At 41.3% G+C, this 22,467-nt stretch overlaps 4 protein-coding genes across 10 annotated transcripts in view; 1 reads left to right on the forward strand and 3 right to left on the reverse strand.

The window, feature by feature from the left end:
• axo (axotactin) overlaps positions 1-18,730 on the reverse strand; it is a 57,714-nt gene extending 38,984 nt beyond the window's left edge. For 4 of the 7 annotated variants that reach the window (NM_001274494.1, NM_079917.5, NM_001274493.1 and 1 more), the window contains exons 1-6: positions 18,381-18,730; positions 6,795-7,360; positions 6,369-6,642; positions 4,586-4,805; positions 3,239-3,374; positions 1,531-1,815 (exon numbers count right to left, since the gene is read on the reverse strand). In NM_001274494.1, coding sequence (NP_001261423.1) covers positions 1,531-1,815; positions 3,239-3,374; positions 4,586-4,805; positions 6,369-6,642; positions 6,795-7,317 — 1,438 coding nt within the window. In that variant the 5' untranslated portion in view covers positions 7,318-7,360; positions 18,381-18,730. Of the gene's footprint in view, positions 1-1,530; positions 1,816-3,238; positions 3,375-4,585; positions 4,806-6,368; positions 6,643-6,794; positions 7,361-12,630; positions 12,872-18,380 lie in introns of those variants that run through there. The other 3 variants (NM_001259702.1, NM_001259701.1, NM_001259703.1) reach the window with 1 other exon arrangement.
• On the forward strand, positions 9,245-9,646 carry CG34266 (uncharacterized protein). Its single transcript, NM_001104037.2, has one exon. It carries the CDS (start codon positions 9,264-9,266, stop codon positions 9,528-9,530), a length of 267 nt encoding a protein of 88 aa, NP_001097507.1. The 5' UTR covers positions 9,245-9,263; the 3' UTR covers positions 9,531-9,646.
• Positions 18,731-18,999: 269 nt separating the features above from the next.
• Positions 19,000-20,187, reverse strand: CG7514 (uncharacterized protein). The gene has a single exon (NM_139666.2). It carries the CDS (start codon positions 20,112-20,114, stop codon positions 19,209-19,211), a length of 906 nt encoding a protein of 301 aa, NP_647923.1. The 5' UTR covers positions 20,115-20,187; the 3' UTR covers positions 19,000-19,208.
• Positions 20,188-20,341: 154 nt separating this feature from the next.
• On the reverse strand, positions 20,342-21,483 carry CG18418 (uncharacterized protein). The gene has a single exon (NM_139667.2). The coding sequence runs from the start codon at positions 21,400-21,402 to the stop codon at positions 20,467-20,469; it is 936 nt and encodes a 311-aa protein (NP_647924.2). The 5' UTR covers positions 21,403-21,483; the 3' UTR covers positions 20,342-20,466.
• Positions 21,484-22,467: the final 984 nt, after the last annotated feature.

Below are 22,467 nucleotides of genomic sequence, written 5' to 3' on the forward strand. Positions count from 1 at the left end.
GACACTGTTTCCGTTGCAGGAGCAGTTCAACATGCAAACGGCAAACCAGCGGGCGGTGGGCGTTGAGCGGTGGGTGTGTGAGGTACATCTGTGTAATTTGCTTGCACTTGCCGGCGCTCGTTACGTAATTGTGATCAGTTGCAGCGGCAGCAGCAGCAGCAGCAGGCGCTGTAAATGCTTGACAAACTGGCACGTCACGGCGGTCGCTCGATGTCCTTGACAGACGCCATTTAGACAGATAGAGAGTGGGAAATACCCAGATAGAGGGTGAATTTTCCCAAATGGCCAACGCAATGGACAACCGTTAGCGTTTTTATTTTTTTGTTCATTTTGCAATTTGCAGCTGTCCGTTGCATCAATACGCCACCTCACATTCCCAAAAAAAAAACACATATCCCCGGACTCCACTTAATTCCATCACTGCCACCCGCGAAGTCAGGATTTTATTTTAGATTTTTCCTTTTTCCATCGCTGGCATGTGTTGGTCATCATTTGCATGCAAATTTTTAGCAAACATTCGAAATGCAAGGTTGGCTAAATCTGAAGAATGCATGTTTAGATGCCCTAACTTGGGTTTAGTTAAGTTAGGTAGCTTGATTAAGAAGTAATAAAACTTGAAAGGTATTTCAAAGTGGAATATTTTAAAGCAAGCAATTTTAAAATAAATTCGAAAACCCAGTTCCATCGTATTATTAAGTATTCAACCAACATATAAAATATTCTCAATTAAGTGCAAAGCAAGTAAGGCTAAATCCGTTTCCCATGAGAGCCCAAAATACCAACTCCCATTTTCGTGCTGGAATGCAAAGCTAGTGCTTGGAAAGTCCCGGAAAATTGTACGATGTCAAAAAACATAAACGAGCTGCTCAATTTTTAATGGGCTTTCCTATATAATGGCCTCGCGTGACTTAATTGAGATTATGGCGGCCTGGAATTGGCTTTATGTCATTAACTAAATGTCGGATGTTGCTGAAGGGTGTGGGGCATATGTATGTATATATCGAGCTTAACAAACTAATTTTGCGCACATTTTGCTCTGGTGTGGTCCAAGCTGGCCGGCAGTCAAAAAGTCAAACACTATTTTGCATAATTTATGGTCAGGTCATTAGCGTGTTTAAAACTGTAGCGACCAAAAAAGGGGGGGAGGGCACTGCCAGTGGCTAACCACTGGCAAACAAACATAGTTTATAATTAAAACAAAATGGCGCCCCTAGGGTCATGTCCAGATACAGAGATATATTGGGATTTAGACAGAGTTGGATGTGGATGTGAATGACACTCGCAAAAAAAAAAACAGAAAGTGGCACTTAGATACTTGCAATGAAATACAAATTTGGACATAATTTGGTTTTATAGATGTTTAGAGCGATGTTTAATTAGCATATTTTCAATAACTAGCCAGCATAAAATAATGACTGTTATTAAAATGTATGTGTATAGATTTGGCTTGGTTGGCATAACTATATTTATATTTCTTTTGTATTTAATTAAACATTAGAAAAATACTGATTGTTACTGATAAGTACTCACTGTAAATGTCGCAGTGCTCGCCCTCGTAGTGGGTGCCAAAGCAATCGCAGGAGATTCCTCCGTAGTGGTTGATGCAGCGCGATCCCACGAAGCAGAGGTTGTGCCGGGATTCGCACATGTCCGAGCATCCCTCGTTGACGTTCTCGTGCTTGGTGGCCACCAGGGGTGCGATGGGCAGGAGGTCGGAGGCGGCCTTGCCGGAGCTCAGGACCACATTGCGAATGCAGCCCACAAAGGACTCAGTAATGTATTTCACGCCGTGCAGCTTCTCCTCCGAGGAAAGGCCTGCGAAATGGGTCAACAGGGAGATGGGATATGTAGAGCATTGGTCACTCGTTTGGTCTTGGCTGGGAGGCCACATATTAATTAACATGCTGGATATTTGGCAATGGAGCAGGGGGGCTTTCGGTGGGCGGAGTGACCATGTCGGACTGCCATAACATAATTTCGTTGTTTACTGTTGAAAGTTTTGATAGGATTTTTGTTCGCTGCTGCTGCCTCAGATTTAAATATTGCTTAATTAAAAAAGTTGCCTCGACCCAGTTTTCGGATCGGCAAAGTACGGTCTAAACAAATACCAGCTGACGAAGGCGAAGATGTTCCATACAAAAATGTTTCGTTTCTTTAAATTGTTATTATTTTAGTTTCAGCTTAAATCTCCAAATTTTGTATGTTTAATCCAACAATTAATTGCTTTTAACTAGGCAGGTCACAAAAGGGAAAAGACAATGGGAACGTGCTCGTGCTTTCCATTTAAATTTCCACATTGTCTGGTTTTTCTGTGTAACGCAACCACATCAAAATCATTTCTGCTAACAAACAAAAAATTATGCACTTTTACATTCTAAATGTGCTAGCTTCAATCGATCCGCTCAGCGGGAGCTGGCTATGAAAAACTAGACCAACATCATCAGAGTGCAATCAATGGCCCATTTTGTCGACCTGCTAGTAAAACCCTTTTCCATGGCCTCTGGTTTTCGCAACGTGAAATAATTAAATTTTCCAAAAACGCACCAAAGCAGCTTTCAAAGTCATACATACGAACACTTATAATTCAATGGGAAATGAGCAAGTTGAGTTTATAGGTTCAGTCACTCGACTTTTTGAAATCATTCACTCGAAGAAAAGTAAAAAGTAAGGTAAAATTTGCCCTATTCCTGTGAATATATTTACAATTTACTACCAATTTATGATTATTAAATATACCATGCATTTTAAAAGTGTCTTAAAGCATGCATTATTTTGAAACTAGAAGCCATATTCATTGGAGATCCAGCTAATGTTTTCTAAGCGCACTAATCTGTTAAAGTTTTTGTGGTGTTTTTTAATTCAATAAATCTGATTTAAACATTTTTTTTGTGTATTGCGTTAGAGTGTGCGTCGTCACCGCCAAACTGCAAATTCAATTTTCAATTTGCACATTTTTCGATTTTCGCCGGCTTTCTTGTATGCTATTCTATCCCACATATATATATATATATATATATATATATATAAGCCCAAACTACACTTTCTATGTTCCACTTTGATGCGATGGTTTATGTGCGAATTTCGCGTACGAAAATCATTGCATACATTCAGGCGTTGCCTTTAATATGATTGATTTGTGGGCCATCGTTGGCGTGGGTTGGATGTGGATTTTGGACTGGATTTTCAATGGAGCAGGATTGGGAACGGGAAGGCATTCACAATTGATTTGGGCACTCACCTCCGACCAGGACCACCGATGGCAGATTCGTGGAGACGCCGTAGTTATACTCGTGATTCAGTCCTTTCAGATAGACCTCCTCCTGACTATTGTCGACGCGTGCAATTAATCTTGCACCATGGACATCGATGCGCACCTGTGCAAAACAGACAGCGAGGGATCGGTTAGGAGCGTAAAACCAATAAACCAGCCAGCCAGCCATTGGGGGCGTGGCATTCACACACAGACAAATGATAAAAATTTATGAATTTATGCGTTTTGGCCCCGAGTTGAAGTTGCAAGTTTTTGCAAGCGGCAAGCGATAAATTGTTGCTGCTACCGCTTTTGTTGCTATTTGTTGCTGCCGCTGCTGCTGCTGTTGCATGGGTAAAAATCTACGAAAATGAATTGCAACTGCTGTGCGCACAAACTCATAGCTGGGATCAGCTGAAATTCATTAGGAATTTGCGTGTTATTTATGAGTGCTGCATGTGTCTGCATCTGTGTATGTGTATGTGCACTGAGAAAAAAGGCGGAATGGCAGTAACGAACGAAATTTCCAATATGCATCTAATTTGCAACTTTATTCAATATTCATTATTAATGCAGAAAAAGAAACTAAGTTGATTACTACTAGTTAGCTAGCTGATGGGCACTCATCTGTTATGGAAAAGTTTTCACGGAAGTTTAGTTCCAAAAATTTTCGGATAATTCGGAGTTTCTACTTTTCATTGTGTACTTTATACCATTTGTGATGAGGGTGTGATTAGTAGAGGATCTGCTTGTTTTAAATATAAAAAGATGAACTAAACTGGGCTGCTGCTACTGGTTTTTCACTAGTTTCTGTTCCTGTTATTGATGATGATGATGATGATGCCGACGATGCTTGAGGGATTGCGGTTAGCTACATGCGTGGCAAAGCAGTTGCAACAGCAACAGCAGAAGAAGAAGAAGAAGCAGCATCATGCAACTACCCAACTGCCACATGCAACCACTGGACCAAGCCCCATGTCCGAGGTGAGTTAACAAAGTTGAACGCACATAAATCAACTTGCTCGCTTTGTTATAAAAGTTTGATAAAGCGTTTTGCACACATGCACCGGCAGCACACATTTCGCATTGCAATCTTGCTAATTGCTTGCTGAACGCATGGCCATGCTAATGTTGGCCAAAACGCCAGATGTTAACCGACTGGCCCATTACCCTGGTGGGAGCTGAGGAGTCCTCCAGAGGAATCATGTCCACCGGAAGTCTGATAGCCCCGCAGGATTACAGCATTACAGCATTCGACCGGGTTTCTTTTGAGTGTTCTCGCCCAGACTTGACCCCGTTTCCCATTTTTGGGTATATGCAATGCTACACACTCACCATCACACTGTGCCATTCATCTCGATTTAGACTCTCGCCAACAGTGACACTCGTTGAATGCTTGCCAAAGACATGGACCACCTTCAGCTGGCCCTTCTCCACAATCACGTAGAGTGCATAGGGGTCCAAATTAATGCGATCCGGATTCTTAACGTTGTGATAGACGAGCAGGCCGTGCGGCAGTCGGGTGCGGAATTGAAATGAAATCTCACGGCAAAGTCTGCAAAGACAGAAAGACGCAGAGCGGCTAGTGCATTAGCATTTGAGTTGCAGCAGATGTGGATGGCAAAAAGTAGCTCAATTTGAGAATTTGGTTTATTTTAAGAGCATTCCAAATATGAATTGTATTTATAACGAGCTGTTTGCCAAAACTAATGCTTGCTGTTTGATGTTTTCATTTGATTTAGCAATTAAATGAATATATGCTGGAAAAAATAAAAGATTCTGTACGAAGTCCAAGATTTAAGACACCTATATAAATGATTTCAATCAACCTAGTTCCTTGTTCGAACTTGATTAGCAGTAGCTCCTAGCATCTCTTTTTGGCTTAATGAATTATGATATTTCTAAGACAAATCAGAGTATGGCCAGAAAATAGCCAGGTTGTCCGGACTTCTAAGCACATGTGCGGTGGTCTGTGTGTGTGTGTGTGTGTTTGCCTGACAGAGTTTTAAATTTATTTGTTCTTTGCTCTTGACTACTGTTGCCGGTGCTGTTGTTTGTGCTGCTCCTGCTGTCGGCAGCCACATGAGTTACAATTAAAACTACAGCACAAATTGCCAAGTTGGCCAAGTATGTACGCAGTAGTAGCTACTGGCCAGCGGCAACAAGGATAACAAGTAAAAGTTCTATTTGGCAAAGTTATGTTTAATTTTATTTGCCTGACCGTCTACATGTTTGTGCAGCATGTGCACAAAGTCGGAATTTAAATAATATTTTTTTTTCTCTTAATTTAATATGCAAATGTCAAATGTTTCTAACCAAATTGAATTTTAAATTTAAATACCCCAAAGATCTCGCCCAGAAGTCGTTTGGGACCATTTAGATGTCACAACATGAGCCGAAAGGTTCTGGCAATTGAGCAGAAAATAAACTTTTGACCTGATTCCTGGGACGCTTTTTTGTTTCTGCCTGCCTTTTTTGCCTGCCCTTTGATTGTTTTGTGTAAGCTGCCGATAAGACTGCAGTCCCCGAAGAAAATTGTTAAAAGAAAATCAATTTTCAAACTGTTAAAGCAACGTCAGTTTGGCTAATTGCTCTGCTGCACAGCACTCGCCATTAACCCCATAAAAATGGACGTATTTCATAAACGGCTTAAGCATTTTTTGGACCTAATAACTTTGGCTGTCATATTAAATGTTTGCTTTTACTCTCATTCAAATGTCAGATTTAATAATTCTCTATTTTGAAATTTTTATGTAGTTCTTTGAAGTCACGCAATTACACCACAAACATGAAAAGCTTTTGTGCATGTGTAATTTTCAGGATCAATAATCAGCTTTGGAAATGGGGAAGTTGGTACTCGATTCTAAAAATGTATAATGCAGATTACTTTGAGCAGTTTTTTAAAAATCCAATAATCCGTAGAAAACTAGTGAAATTGAATTGCTCTCAAAATTAATCCCTTGCGCTTTCTGGGGTTAAGCGAATCAAGGGATTTTCAGCCAAAAGGACAACAATCCGCCAAATGACGCGTCCGTTGCAGCGTAGTGGCATGCAAAGGACCTGAAGCTGCCACCTGCCAGGTGGTCAGCTTCCACAGCTCCACTCCCAGTCCACTCACCTTAATTGAAATGTCTGTATAATGTCGCCGTCCATTTGGATGAACGTGTTGTTCTTGGCGAAAATGAAAGTTTTGCCTTGGCCCGTCTCCGCGAAAGTCAGCTCGGGTCCGCGCTGTTCGATGGGCACGGGCGTTGTGCCATCACCGCCCTCTGCCCCGCCCATTCCGTCCGGTGACTGAGCCGGACTCTGGGTGTACGGCAGACCCAGAAGCATGGAGCTCTCCGTAGTGCTTGGCTCACGGGTGGTGGATTGTAGGAACGGTGGCAGAGTGTCTGCAAGGGGTGTGACGTAAATTGAGATTATTGAAAGTATAAGAGAACTGCGAAAATTAATCGGTGGAAATAACTATGTGATTGCAGTAAGGGTTTAAAAATGTAAGGATATCACACTGTATTCAAAATAATAGAAGCTTTAATGTCCTTACGTGGTCCGCCGATGCAGTGGAACAGGCACTCCGCCTCGGTGCCGAAACGGTTCTGCGGATTTCCTTCACAACCGCCCCAAATGAAGTTGGTGCACTCGTTGGTGGTTGGCTCATAGCGCCACTTGTAGATGTACTGCTTGCATGGACCCGGATCTCCAGGACCCGCACACTTCTCGTACTGGTTGCTCTTTTGTCCTTGGATCATGGCCGAGTTGTTGCCACTGATGCCGCTGTTGCTGCCACCGCCGCCGGTACCGCTGCTGCCACCCGCCGGCGAGCCGCCCGCAGAGTTACCTCCTCCCGTATCCGGTAACGATTGTCCGCCGGTACTGCTGCCGGCCAATCCTCCCCCGCCGCTCAGGCTCATATTGCTGCTCCCCAGATTGCCGGGATTTCCTGCCACCAGGATTGGCAAAATGCCTCCACCGGCAACCACTGCATCCGTTGAGGTCATGTTTGGGAGGCTGAGACCTGAAGCGGAGCAGATGAGGGGCAGTAGTGCCCAGATATAAGGGAATGCCATTTTGTGGACGGAGTATAGGCAATGGCCTATTTTTCCTTGGGAACTGGAAACCAGAACAGATTTAAAGCGTTAACTTAGGAACTGAAAATATTTCCTAAAGCTGAACTAAGCTGATGGTTTTTCAGACTCCTATATTTTGGAAGTTTACTTTTAAGATTAAACTATCTAAGATCAGCTTAGCCACACTCGTAGCTTTTATGTATTAAAAAATGTTACATCAGAAAGGGTGCTCTTGGCAAAATAATTTTATATTAAGTCTCCCAATGCACAGAGTTCTCTTTCTTCTTAGCCAGAATTAAGTGGCTTCATTCTATTTTGGATCTTCTTTCCGGCTCATCCTTTGCTTTGTTCATTAGATTTTCTTGTAATTGCGCAATAAATTTAGCAAGGCAATTTACTTGCATGTCACAAGAGCACAGAGCAGATCTGAACAGAGACATCACAGCTTATGATTTCGGCTGCTAAAGAAGTTTACTATTGTCATGTGCGGCACTAAAATCCCATTTACATCATCGTCCTCATCATCATCAGTCAATGTCTCTGTTCCTCTGAGGCGACGATGCTGCATTTCTTGATGCCATTTAGCGAAGAGGAAAACGAACCAAGTTTTCTGCTCTCACTTCCGCCGGAAATGTGACACATCCACACACCCACACACACACACTTATACACCGATATATAAAAGACACTGGCTAGAGGAAGACGCATGAGCTTGGGTTGATTTACAAGTAGCTTAGCACCATCGAGCTAAAAAAGTGTCAAAAATTCCAAAATAATGATGCGCACAGTTTACACCAAATGGATGGTATATGGAAGTGAGCGGAAACTGCAAAGGAAATAGGAAATTAAGTTTTTCGCACACCCTCCCGGAAAAGTTTGAGAGCTTTCCCATGGCTCAGATTATGGTCGAGACTGAAAGTTGGCTCAGCTCCTAAACGGGTGGCAGTTATTTTCCCTTTTTTTGTCTGCCATTTCCGTTCATAAGCAATTTTTAATTGTGGCTTTCGTTGCCCGGGCAGCATGAAAAATGAGTTGCAGGGTCGAGCAGCCGGACGAAGTTCATGCGAATTAATAAACCTCAAAGTGTTGGTGTGGCATTAGACACGGGTCCGTTTACGGATCGGGTGTTCTGGGATCCGAGGACGGATCTTAGCCCGGGTCAACACAGAGAAAAAGAGTGGGAAAAAAGATGTAAGGTTGCAAGGATAAAATCAAAAGATGTTTACCAAGTTCATTAAAACTCCGAAAATCATTTTTATTACTTTGGTAACTTGACTTATATCCGTTTTCTGAACTTATAATATCTTTATATATTTCACAGACTTATTCATACGAAGTATGGTTTTTTCCGCAGTGCATTCGCATGCTCGCAAAAATTATTGATGCATATGCCGGCCTTTCCAGGACGTGCGTGCCATCCTGTCGTTCGTTGGGTCCAGGCGAGCTGCACTGTCCTTTAGATGGATGGCCCAAACATTGCATTGGATTTTGCCTGCGAAGCTGCATGACCAAGAAGTTTGCCGAATGTGTCCATGTGCCACCCCGCAAATCCCTCGCTTTTCGAGGGGCTTGGCGAATAGCAAAAGTTTACCTAATTTTGCTGAAGGACCCGCAAGGAAACCCACTGCCTGCCGGCCATATGCGGAGGATTTTGGCCGAAAGTGCATTAACGGACCAGCGTACGAGCACGAAGGAAAAGAAAACTTGGACCGATAAACCATCTGTTACCTGTGCGGGAAGGCGATTAGAGAGTCCGGTAAAACGGCTCACAGGTAAAACAGCGACCCAACGGATTGGCAGCGAGAAATCAGAAAAACCGCAGGACAGGCAAAAAACGCCAGATAAACAAGACCAGGCATGCACATACGGAAGGATCCTTGGGATGAGGTCCTTTAAAAACCACGACAAACTCCGACCTGACACTCATTCGCCAGTAAGCCGCCAGCATGGAAGCATCAGTCGCCTACGCTTTATTTTTGCACCGCCAGGAGCTGCGGCGTCGCCAAATGCTCTACGTCAAGGTGTCCAAGACCAAGATCCTGTTGACCAAGGAGCTTATAGCCGAGCAAAGGCAACGCCTAGCCAACTGCTCGCCCGAGGATCTGCAGATCCTCAACAGGGAGACCCAGTTCAAACGGCAGCTCCAGCAGAAACTCAAGCACCGCAGCAAGCAGTTGAAAGCGATTGCCAAGCAGAAGGAGAGAAGGGGTTGAGTCGAAAAAGGATATTTCGACTTGCCTGGGGGTTGCCACTTTAATTAGTTTTAGTTTAGCGCAAATGATGTGTGCTCTTCCGTAGTTAAGTTAGTTTTAGCTCAAAGAAATAAAATTTCCTATGCAAATCGAGTAAAGTTGTCTTTGGAGATGCCCTCTCAAAATTTGGGGTGTACAAGTGGGGAGGTTTGGTTGGATTGGATTTTGAGAAAAGTATAAGCTCTATTTATGATTTGGGCTTTATGAGTGCTTGTGACAAGAAATACTTAACAATTTATTTAATTGCTTATCAAAGACGCAAGCATTTACCTTCAATTTTATTTGACTTTCTATTGAATTGTTGATTCAATCAGTATTTAACCTATATTCCTTTCCAATTTTATTGAAAGTGCATGCCATTTATCAACATTCCGATAGCAATAAGCTCCCGGTAGAATTTCCTTAATTCAATCACTCACTATTTCGAGCAACCACTCAGCAATTTATTTAAACTCTTGCAATATTTTACTAACCCCATTAAGGGTATTCATTGATCGATGCATTTTCCGCGAAACTTTTCGCACTTTTCCCGCCCTTCTGCCATTTCCGCCTCGCTTTTTACCGTTTTCACAGCAAACGCAAAGCGATTTAAATTGAGCTCGCGTACGTTGCACACCAAGAACAACAACAACAACAACAACAATAGAAAAATTGCAACAAAAACAACTAGTACAACAACTATGTAATAACAGCAGCCTGAGGCAATACCCTTTAACCCCGCCCACCCCCACCAAAAACACCACCCGCTAAATTACACGTTTTGTTCCCAACATCGACGCCCCTTCGCCTTATAGCTTTGCATAAATATATATGTATGTATATATACTTCTATATACGTTCCGAAGGAGACTTTGGCAAAAAAGAAAGCGCACAAGGCTGGGCGAAAAAAGGGGGTGGGCAAATGAAAGCAAAGTGAAGTCAAATTAAATTAAATGACAGATGTCTGACATTTTGATAGTCGTGCGTGAGGCTCTATATATTCCTTGGCATGTCTGTGTGGATGTGCAGTTACAACACATGCAAATCGCACACTGAACAAAATCTTCTAGCTTATTTGAAGCTAGTCTTTCTGTGCATTTATTTGAATTTAAATTAAATTTAAATAGTAGGGGTGTATCTTAAATTAGAGTGGTTTTCATAGTCAGTTTTGACCCTGTTATTGTCAGTTAAAGAATTAAATCAGTTGTTTTTTTTTTTTGCAGTGCTGACACGTGTGTGTATGTAAATGTCAAGTGTCGCAAGGCAAAATGCACATGCACTTACAGCGACAATGGCGGGGATCGATGGGCCTCGAGGGGGGGTTATGAGGGGACTTTCAAGGGGGTTTTCCGGGCGATACTCCTCTGCTGGATAGAGTGTGTGTTTGTTGGTGTTGCTGGCATGTCTCCCAAGTGTTGGCCGCGTAAGGGTAATGAATTAAAATAACTTGATTGCATGAAATTGAACGAATTGTTGCCCAAGGAACTCTAGACAGAAAATGGAAATGGGAAATGAAAATCGTGCACAGAGCGAATGCAACTCGCGGAAATTGCACTCCTTGTGTGTATGTGTGTGAGTGTGTGGAAAAATATTTACTGAAATTTGTATATTAAGTGACGACAACAATGGCAACGACAGCAACAACGACAGCCTTTGTCATTGTTGTTCTAGTCTTTGATGCTGTTAGCATCACGGTCGCACTCGCCAAGTGCGAAGTATATCGCTTGCATATGTGCATGTGTGTGTATGTGTTGCACAATAGAAGTCAGGATGCATGAATGAGCGCTGCTAACTGCCTGGGAGGTTTTTGAACGGTTCCAGGACCAAGGAAGGAACTAGCAAGACAAAGGACACGGAAAAGGAGGCGGAAAAGCGGAGGAAAGAAGGCGGAAGGTCGAGAAACGAAGCGAATGCTGCAGGCATTTAGCCGTTCAGTTTCGCTTCACTAGAGTAGTTTACTCATGTGAGTAAACTTCACAGTAGATATTCACAGTAGAAATCTTTATGCGGCGATTGCTAAAAAAATTGTCTCAAAGTTTTTTGTACTAAAAATATAAGCAATAGAAGTTGGTTTGAATTCGTCGTATTCTTAATAGAAATAAATGAAAACAGCAAATATTATTTAATTATTAACTACAGCTCAAAATGCTGTAAAAAAATAATTTATTTTAAAAAGCTAATTGAAAGTCTAATAATATTTCCGATTCAACAACGCCGAAATCAATTGAATAATTTAATTTTCTTAATTTACATATGCATAAATTAACCAATTTAGTTTAGAACGGTGATAGCTTAACTTGTCTGAGCTTATGTAAATTTAAGTTTCACATTTCAATTAATATTAATTGCCAAGAGACATATACAATTTAAGATTACTGTCCCAAATGAGATTAAATTTTCTGATTTACAATCCAGACTAATTGATGCACTTTTTGTAAAATCAATATTCAGAAATTTGTGTTTCCCTTTTAAAAGGACACTTTTCTGGTATCCTTCATAGTCACCTATCACTGTAGAGGCAAAAGAGACTGCAGACAAGATTTGTGCGAGCATTTTCGCACTAACAAATTCAATTATTTGCAAGCACTTTAAAAATGATTTAATGCCTGTCGTCCGACAAAGCGACACATTGAGCCATTAAACGAAACTATAAATGTTTGCATTTAGCAATAGTTTATGTCACAAACTCACATATTCGCCTAATGCCCAGTAACATGGCTTAGAATACCAAACGAAATTCATACGCCTCGTTGGACGCGTTGAGTTTAGTTTAGTTTTGGAATTGTTCAACTCTGTCTGTTTGTCCGGGAATTTCCGCCTGGCCTGCTCCATATGCATTATAATTGCCTGTTATTCGGCCATTGTATAAATAATTATAATTTAATTTGCTTGCACTTGTTGGTGCAATCAGACCATTTGTTTCTTAGTTTGCACAGCGAGTGCTTCGCCGAGGAATTATGTTAACTCCTGATTACTGAGCGCTTTTTAATGGGCATCGCGTCTATGGAAAGTTAATTGACTGAGTTCCGTGCAACATAATAATCTAATAAGTCTTTATGTGTATCAATAAATTACTCCTTACCCCACCGGCATGTCATAAATGCATGCCCATAGCAATTGGTCAACTTTATTGATTGCTGTTGGCCAACTTGAAATCCTTAAACCTTTTGGTGCTTTCGTGTATTAAGTTTATGTATCTTAGTTTAATTTTAAAACTTATTTTTTATACCGGATAGCTATAATTTATTGTATGCCTCATGATAAAACTTTTTACTTTGATTAAATGGCTGTTAAGAGATTGCTTTAAATTATCCGGTATTTCTATGGCATTGAATCCTTTTTCAAATTGTATACATTTCCTTTTAAATTCACAACATTGATTTAACTGGTTTTTTTTTTTTTTGTTGAAATATTGTGGAATTCTTGCACGTGTTATAAAGTTTCTCGTGTATTTGGATTGATTAAATATTTGCACAGAATTTAATTAAGTAATAGTTTAATAAAATATTTATTGTTGAACTGCACAGGGATTTTTTTCCGCATTCAATAAACTTGAACTGTAATCGCTGAGTTTTCTTTACATCACGATTTTATGTTGATCCGTTAAATACATTTAAATGCAATTTGTATATAATTGTTAATATCTTGCGGCGACACACATTATAGGCTTCAATTTCGTTTATTGATTTACAAAACAAAGACTTTTTTACATTGGCGAAAATAATTGGCATCATTTACATTTAACTTGCACTTGTTTTGCCATTACAGGCCTTTCAGGCGCGTATTTAAAAATAATATTTATTTAAATGCATTTCCGGAAACGAGTTTATTATTTTCATTAGCTAAAATGACCATGTTAAGGCAAGGGAAGGCACAAATAAATTAAATTCTATATCATTTACATTTGTCAATGTTAATCCATTCAAAATCGAGTGGAATTTTAAAAATTTCCATATCTGTACGCATTTGTTGCGACTCCAGCTCTTTATATATATATCCGTATTTATTGAATTAAATGCGTTTGCATTTGTGCGTTTTTATTAACTGACCAAAAATGGCTTAATTACATGCATCACACAAACGAACACTTGGAAACCATTTCCATAGAATGTGCAAAAAAAAAAAAATACGAGCACTGCACTAAAATTGCAATCTGCAGTTTATCCTGTTTAAGCGATGATACGCCAACTTATTGATTTAATTTGCTTCCTGTGCTGTGTTGTGCTGTGAAATCATTATGCCCGAAAGAGGAGAACTTGCGCACACACACATGTCGAAGGGGGCGGCAGGATGGTTGGGGGCGTGGCAGGGTCACACACTCGAGCGTAAAACGTTGCCCAAAATGAGGTCAAAGTGCGCTGGCGTTTTGCGTGACTGAGCTCTCGTTTCGCTCTCACCATATATGCTTATACTATATATATTCGCATATATATGAACGAAGGATTCAAGGATGTGTCGCTGCCGTGGTATTGTGCTTTATATTTTCACTATTTTTATTTTTGTGCTGACGCACACACAAACTCAAGCCCGTGTGAACTCGTCCAGCTCCATTTGTTTGTTTGTTTATTTGCCTGTATCCTGCGGCTGATGAATCAACTTTTGCCTTTACTCAAGTCACGAAACACAAACCGAAAAACGCACCGAAATCAAGCGGTCGAGGATTACATTTGCGTGAAATCAGAGACAATCGAACGCACAGGACACACGGGACACCGGACCGGAAAAGCCGAAAACAGGACACAGACACCGAGATCCGGTTAAGGCTTCGCATCCCCAGCAGGTCTCTTCATTAAGCGTGATTCTGCCGGCCAACACGTCGGATGAGCAATGCCAATGCGCATCCTTTGACTGCAAAGTGACCCGTTTCACTGGCGACGTGCTAATTGCTTGTCCAGGATAATGAATACTTCATTTGGCGGCCGGCTACGAAGCGACTGTATATTTCGTCACCATTTAATCCACTTGCTTCGAACTACGCGGTGCGACTAATTCCAGCGACGAATTGCTAAAAGCAACGACGCCGACAGCGACGACGGCTGCTAGTTAGTTAGCGTGCTAAGCAGCAGGAACAACAATAGAACCTATCGTGCACCGAGAGAAAAAGTATGGGAAATTGCTAACTAGCTTAATATTTAATTTCAACTGTAACATATTTAATATTTATAATATTTATAATGCCTTTAAAACAGCCTTCGTTAGAGTTTAAGGCCACAAAATGTTGTATTATCTCGTATAATAATATTATAAAATATTTCTGCATTCAAAAAAATATTAAATGCAACTTTCTCGTGGTGTACAAACACCAATGTGTGAGCAGTGGTTAGCAAAATGGGTGGGTGACATATAGCATTCGAGACCGAGACAACGATGTCGTGCGGTCTTGTGTTGGTTATGTAGTGGGTGCCGACTTAAGAGCGGGTATTGGGATGTGCCTTGGACTGACCGGGCGATTTGCTGCGGCTTAGCCATTAAACTGGGCACATTATTAGTTTAAGCTTGGTCCGGACTTGGGTCACTGCTACGATTAACCGTAATAGGCGTCAATTGGAAAATTACCGCCGATCTGCCGCACATCTGAGGCCAAATTGCCGGCGTCGATGTATCCGTGTCTGTTGGGTGTTTTGAGTTCTGATTGTGTCGAGCTTAAAGACAAAAGGCCAGGGACTAAGATTTATCTAATTTGTTGGGTTACCCTTTATTGAATACTCTGCTTAGTGTTTGGGGTACATTGACTAGATATGAAATGAATTAGGTTTATAGGGAATTAATACATTTTACATTCCTTTAAGCTTAAGCTCAGTAATGCAATTTTCAATAATTTCTACTTCTTTGTTTGCTTATGTTTAATATTGGATGAACATATTTTCTGCGACATCATGCAGTTCCATAACTTAAGTTTAGCCTTCGTCTTTGTGTCCCCAGTGTTATCTAAATATTTGATGACATTTACGAAGGTTCTTTTGCCGCTCATTTAAAATTCAATTTATTTTCGGCAAACCGAGTGACAATGCGGCACGAAAAAAGCGTCTGTCACAGAATTTGCATTACTTTTGGCATTGATTTTTTGCACGGCGAGGGAAAGCGAATCAGATGCCGCGGGTCGGGAATCTAGATGGGGCATCTTGGTTCCGTAATTCGTGTGGCAATTGTCTTAATTCGAAAATTGCAACTCTCGCGTTCCGTCGTAGACAAATTGTGGCCATGCACGAGTGTGTACGCATCTGGGCAACCACGATAATGATTGTGTCCCAAGATCCAAGATCCGACCAGATGACAGACACAATTCTATTTTGTTGCTGCTGCTGCCTTATCTGCTGCCCATCAATGGGAGGGAAAATATATGCGTACACTAAGCGAAACACTTAATTTTCAAGAGTTTATGTTTTCAGAAAAAAAAAATATATATTTTTGTAAGCAGAGTATTTGAAATAATCTATGAAGTAGAGTGTCCAGAATTAAAGTACATTATTGATTCAATATCTAATCTGCAGATGCACATAGATTTTTAATTACAAATTACAAAGAAATTATAAATTTTATATATTATTATTTTATATTATTTTTTTCACTACACTCTTGTTAAACAAACTCTCATACAGCGATAATATACTCATCTCTTTTGCCAGAAACGATGACATGAGAGAATTGCGCGGCTCGGTCAAATAAAAATTGGCGATTGACCTTTGACCCCGGCTTCTGTTCACCAGCTCTGAGATGGGCTTTTTTACTGTTGTGAATTCATTAGAGGCGTTTGTTATTTTGCTTATTGGTTAATTGCATTTGATGCTCGAAAACATATAAAAAATCGCCACGGGCGAACACCATTCACTGATCTTGTTGTCATGTGATCGAAAAACCAACGTCGGTCGAGCTCATTAAACCAGTTATGAATGCAGTTGTGTGTGCGGGTGTTTCGCTACAATAACAATAACAGAAAGTAACTATACCATCTGGGGGGGGGGGGGGGGGGGTGACTGAGATCACGTGCGGTTTAGTCTGTCCGTCACAGGCTATGGTAATGACTTGACCCAGACTCACCGATCGGAATCGGAATACACACGAATGGGGCATCAGACGTGTGCCCACTGTGCCTGTCCGGAGCTTTGTCATATTAATTTGCAAAACACTGAGGGAAAAGTGTGAGGCCGAGCACAATCGCTGTGACAAGATAGTCACTTAGAAAAACACGAATTAGTTCCACTTAATTTGGATTTTAAAGTGGAACGATCTGTTATCTTTATTGAATCAGCAAAGTCGCATGCAATTGAATACTGAAGGGTGTTGTCTACTGTGATTCAAAAATAAAATCTATAAATATATATATTTTTTATTTATGTCAGTTAATATATTTTATATATTGAAAAAGGTTAAGAGATTACACATGTTTTCAGCGCTTTCATTTTCATATGCATCCTGTAGCTGCATTTTATTTTAAATCTTTTATAGAGTATCTGATGGTCGCCTAATCCGCGCTTTAGGCCTTCTCACCTCACTTAAGTCAATAATTTGTGATATTTAATTTGTCACTATATAGTTTTGCTATTTTTTTTTATTGTCACAACTTTAACCGCATTCAGTTTTTGTTGACACATTTCGGTTTGCCCTACCATTTGTCCGCTCATTATTTGCTCCAAATGAACATTAACTAAACTATTGAATTATGTTCGGAAGGGAGATTGCATTTTAATTTGATCTCTGCCGCTTGATTTCCAATTATAATTTCAACAAACAATAAATCGAAAAAAACTTAAATGCCAAGTGGAGCGTGTTTATTTTCACTCATTTGATGACAAATGAATATGCAGACAACATTGAGCTAATTAGAATTTCTAGTTCACATAACAAATCTTTCTCACAGAATAGATGTATGAACTGCAAACGCTTTGAAACTAATTAAGTAAATTATTAAAATTTTGTATTATTTATTATGTAGTCTTATTATTATTAGTCACTGAATCAAATAGTTCGGCGATGAGCTTTAGGTAAATATAAAAGAGCTGCACTATTTGCTTTTGAATATTCTGGTGCCTTAGCTTTTGGTAATTACTATTTCTAGCAAACATACGAATCTCTTAATTGCCCTAAGAAAAAGTCAACAAGAAATAATTAAATAGAACTTGAGCAAAACCTTGCGCTTCATTATCTCCCTGCTATCTGAGATAAACATCCACAGGTACGGTGGGGATTATCAGAGATTCAAATGATAAATGCCAAATAATTTACACCCCAGTTCAGTGGATAGCTTTTCACCTGACAACCAGCAATTACCCGACATTCAGATTTTTTCCCTCAGCGGTAACCGAAGTGTCAAAATCGACGATTGGAAAAATAGCAGTTTACTGCGAATAACTAGAATACAAGTAGAAAAGCTGTGAGATGAGCTGCATGTGTGAGCTCACAGTTTTAATAAAGAAATAGAAAAACTTTGCAAAAATTTTATTTGAAGTGAAATTATGGAGTCCCCAAAATAATGAAATATGGCTTTCCGCGGGCTTTCCATCACTCAATCTAAATATAAACCGACCAGACTTTTTATGACAAATTTGCACGGCAATCAATGAGGCGATCGTAAATTTGCTCGAGATTCAAGCAATTAATCAATCATATTCGATCGGAGGCGTCAGCGATAGAACCTTTCCTATCGCCACAATCTAAAGGAGTGCCCACTGTGCCGCCATAAAACCGAGATAGATACCGATTACGGATCTTATCGGCAAACCCACATGAGTGGAGTGGTTCCGTCCGGCTGTACCAGCGATTTACAGCGCCCAGAAAATGTGGTTTGCCAATGTCCGGCCCAATTCACACCATAAATAATTATCACTTAATTACCGATTTATGTGTCTATCACATAATTTCATTTGCATATTTTTCTTTATGATTATTCGGGCACGATTTATGCGGCACACAAAGAGCACTTTCGAATGCCACTTGTACCGAGCTGATCTCTACAAGTCGTATTTGGTTGCTAAATTAACACTTCCGCGGCATGAACTCAACGGTTGATTCATCCCAAGTGAGAGATTTCCTTCACAGATCTCAGTCGGCGAACTTAAGTGGCTTCAATTGTGAGACGCCGCCCGGCTTGACTTTGCTCAGCTCCCTGCCAGCAGATGTATCTCATATCCCATATAAGAAGGAAACGCGATCCGCACACCCAACCACCGACTGTGTGTAGCTGAATCAACCGTACCGCTCGCGAACCGCTCGATCGCAACGTAGGAACGCAACTGACTCGGCGAGATTACCGGACCGGCTGATCGGGCGACTGATAAGCGCCACAAAGCCCCATAGCAAACAAAGCTCAGCTGATCGCTGGAGCGGGACAGATGAATCCATTGCGGGTATCATTTATAGCATGCGAGAAAAATGTCTGTGAGAAATTCCAACTGATCTAATGCCCCTCCCAGAATATTACCATATAAAATTTGTATGCAGAACGCAACTATTTCATGCTATAAAGTAAACTATATTTTTTATTGAATATTGAACATGGCTATTTAAAAAGCTCCACACTCCAAACCTAATTTGTATGATCAAAGTAATATATTGTTTTGGCAACACAAAGTGGACGAAATTCGTAAGATTCAAGAAAGGTTATTTCTAACAGATGACTGTTAATTTGGGTAGTAAACAAATATAGGTCCTAAAAAAAAAAACTTAGATGTTCGATTCAGAATCGTCGCCGAGCACAATGTGCTTGTAGGCCTTGGTGAGTTGTTCCAGGAATATAAAGGCAAACACCGTGTGCGGTCCTAAGCGACACAAATAGGGCGTGAAGCCCTTCCACAGGGAGGCGATACCCTCATTCTTTGAGACCTTCATCAGGACATCCATGGTGCCCTTGTACTCGGCCGTCTTTTGCTGCTGGATGCGCGTTTTGGCCATGTCCAGTGGCATTGAGGCAATGGTGGTCAATAGACCGGACATCATGGCGGCAGCGATGTGAAGCGAAAGTCCCGAAAAGTATTCCGAAAATGCTGCCTTTAACTGCGAGTACGAGGCCAGCTGAACCATGTTGACGATCATGGCCCGACCCACAGTGGGCATGCATCCTTTCCAGAGGGTGATAACACCCTCATCCTTGACGATCCGCACAAAGGCGTTCAACACACCCGTGTAGTTTCGCCTCTCCGCTGGTGGCAATCGGTTATCGGACATCATCCGGATGAGGGCCACCTCCGCCGGATTGCCGAACATGGCACCGAAAGCACCGGCCAGAATGCCCATACCCATGCTGGCCAACACAGTGGGCGGTGCATTGAACTGCTTGCGATAGGCGTCGATCTCCATTTGGTAGAAACCCATTCGGGCTGTCGTGTACGTAGCCTGTCGCATCAATCCCGCACTCAATCCATTATACAACGCAAGTATGCCCTCGTTTTTAAAAACCTTTAGCAGGCAATCGAAGGAGCTCTTGTACTCGCCCGTCGTGGCTGATATCTGCATTCTGGTCTTCACCAAATCCAATGGCTGCACAATGCAGGTGCCCAGCATTCCGGCCAGACCGCCATTAATGTACATCATGTAGCCGGGTATGGATTTCTTTTCGATGCTGTACGCCATGGCCACTCACAAACGGTTTAGAAATTCGAATTTAAGAAATTTATTTAAGCCGAAACTAGATTTAAAAGGCTGAATGAATGGAAATCCATGTTAGGATTGAATGAGAGGTGTTTTGATGCCTTCTTAGATACCATATTTTCGTAATAAAAATTCTTAGGAAATCAGTCGATTCTCTTATATATCAAACCACACCATTCCCATGATTTGGATTAATTAAATTCATTCTTGCATAATAAACTATTTTTTTGTTGTATATAAGATATGAATTACTTTACAGAACAAGCGCGCTTTACACAGACATCGTATCAATTTCCATTTGTTTGGGATGAGGAATGCCATATTTTCTATGCCTTTAAGGTACCGAATCGGATAGCGAATCACTGAGCATATGCTTGCTGTAGGCCTTATTCATTTGCTCCAAGAAGACAAATGAAAATATCGTGTGTGGACCCATACGCATTAGATACGGAGTGAAACCCTTCCACACGGCAAAGGCGCCTTCATTTTTCAGCACCTTTTTCAGTACATCGATGGTACCACTGTATTCCGGCTTGCCATCGATCACCTTCATCTGCTGTATGCGTGTTTTGGCCATGTCCAGTGGCATTGAGGTCACGGAGGTCAGCAAACCAGACACCAGGGCGGCGGTCAGGTGAAGAGGTATTCCTTCACTGAGATACCCATGCAATTGGTTCTTCATCAGTGAATAGGAGGCAAGCTGCACCATATTCACGACCATGGCACGACCCACTGTCGGCAAGCATCCTCTCCAGAGCGCCACCACGCCCTCATCCTTCACAATTCTTACAAAGGCATCACCCACATTCTTGTAATTACGCCTGTCCTCCGGCATTAAGCGGTTATCGGACATCATCCGGATCAGGGCCACCTCCGCTGGATTTCCACACATGGCTCCAAAGGCGCCAGCCACAATGCCCATCGTCATACTGGCCACCATAGATGGATAATTTCCGAAGTTCTTGCGATACCAATCCAACTCCATCTGGTAAACACCCATCTTGGCTGATGTGTACGTGGCCTGTCTCAATAGTCCGGCACTCAATCCATTGTACAAGGATAATATCCCCTCGTTCTTCAAAACCTTCGATAGAACCTCAAATGAGTTCTTGTACTCGCGTGTGCCTAAAGTTCCTGATATCTGCATTCGGGTCTTGAGAAGGTCCAACGGCTGGACAATGCATGTGGCCAGCATTCCGGAGGTTCCGCCCATCACGAATTTCATGTGGGTGGGTACCGTCTTCTTTTCAACCCCGTAAACCAGCGCCATGTGGAACAGGACAATTGGAAGATATAATAAGTATGTTTGGGAAAAAGAGATGTGAATTGAGAGTGTATGGTTGGAAACGAGCCAAATTCGTATGTGGGGGTTTTTATGGAGTTGACATCCACAACAAAGCCTTCCACAACAAGCAAGACTTTTTCCCAAAAGATAATTCTTAGAGGTCCTCCACTTGACCATAGTTCTTTCAACCAAAGGAGAGATCCAGTCCATGGAAATGTTCACAACTGCGCGTTGCCTTGCGGATTTGGGTCGTCGTGGCATTGATTTTAATTGTGGCAGTTAACAGGCCAACACCTTTGGCCAATTAACGCACCTCTATAATTTTCCTCACATGCCAGATAATTGTGCCAGTTTTGGGCCACCCACAAATTAACGAGACCCTGGCAAGCGGCTTATTATCTGTCTCGTTGGCAATTCAACCCTTTAACTTCGCCTCCTCGCTTGTCACCCTTTTCCCGCATTGATGAGAGTACACAAAATGGTTAGGCATCGTTGGAAATGCAATTAGAGAGCAACTCAAACCGAAAGAACACTTTACAGGAGGTGCAGACGAGGCCCTCCCAATTAGACAAGCCGAAATTGTTATGTCAGGGTAGGGCAAAAACCAAACCGAATTTCATGTACTCGCAACTGGCGTATCGACAACTCATTGCGGGCTAATTAGGAGCTCATGCGGCGGCAAAGACCAACAAAATATTGCTGGGAAAAACAGAGAAGCGATTGCTGTCGATTTTCTAACCAAGCAAAAGGGGAAATCGCATGCGATAACGCAATTACATCACATTTACCCGCCGAAAAGTATGCAGCGAAACTTCTTATTTGCCAGTTCGTAAAAAGCCCGAATGGCGCCTTAGTGTCTTAATTAACGTTGTTACAGTGATACCTTGTTATAAAATACAATAGACCATAAGTACGCAAACAAAATTGTCCTCAAATAAGCATCGCAATTTTGAATTTATTGTTTACAGCTTTTTTAATTTTTATAGTATTAGTATTTGCTTATACAACCAAGTTACATTTTTCAGAGAACAAATAATTTCTCTTCACATC

This window comes from Drosophila melanogaster, chromosome 3L (genome assembly GCF_000001215.4).
Source record: "Drosophila melanogaster chromosome 3L".
Classification (NCBI taxonomy): Eukaryota; Metazoa; Arthropoda; class Insecta; order Diptera; family Drosophilidae; genus Drosophila; species Drosophila melanogaster.

What these genes read in the sequence shown, in the direction of transcription:
- CG34266 (NM_001104037.2), top strand. Translation starts at nt 9,264, where the DNA reads ATGGAAGCATCAGTCGCCTACGCTTTATTTTTGCACCGCCAGGAGCTG.
- CG7514 (NM_139666.2), bottom strand. Translation starts at nt 20,114, where the DNA reads ATGGCGTACAGCATCGAAAAGAAATCCATACCCGGCTACATGATGTAC.
- CG18418 (NM_139667.2), bottom strand. Translation starts at nt 21,402, where the DNA reads ATGGCGCTGGTTTACGGGGTTGAAAAGAAGACGGTACCCACCCACATG.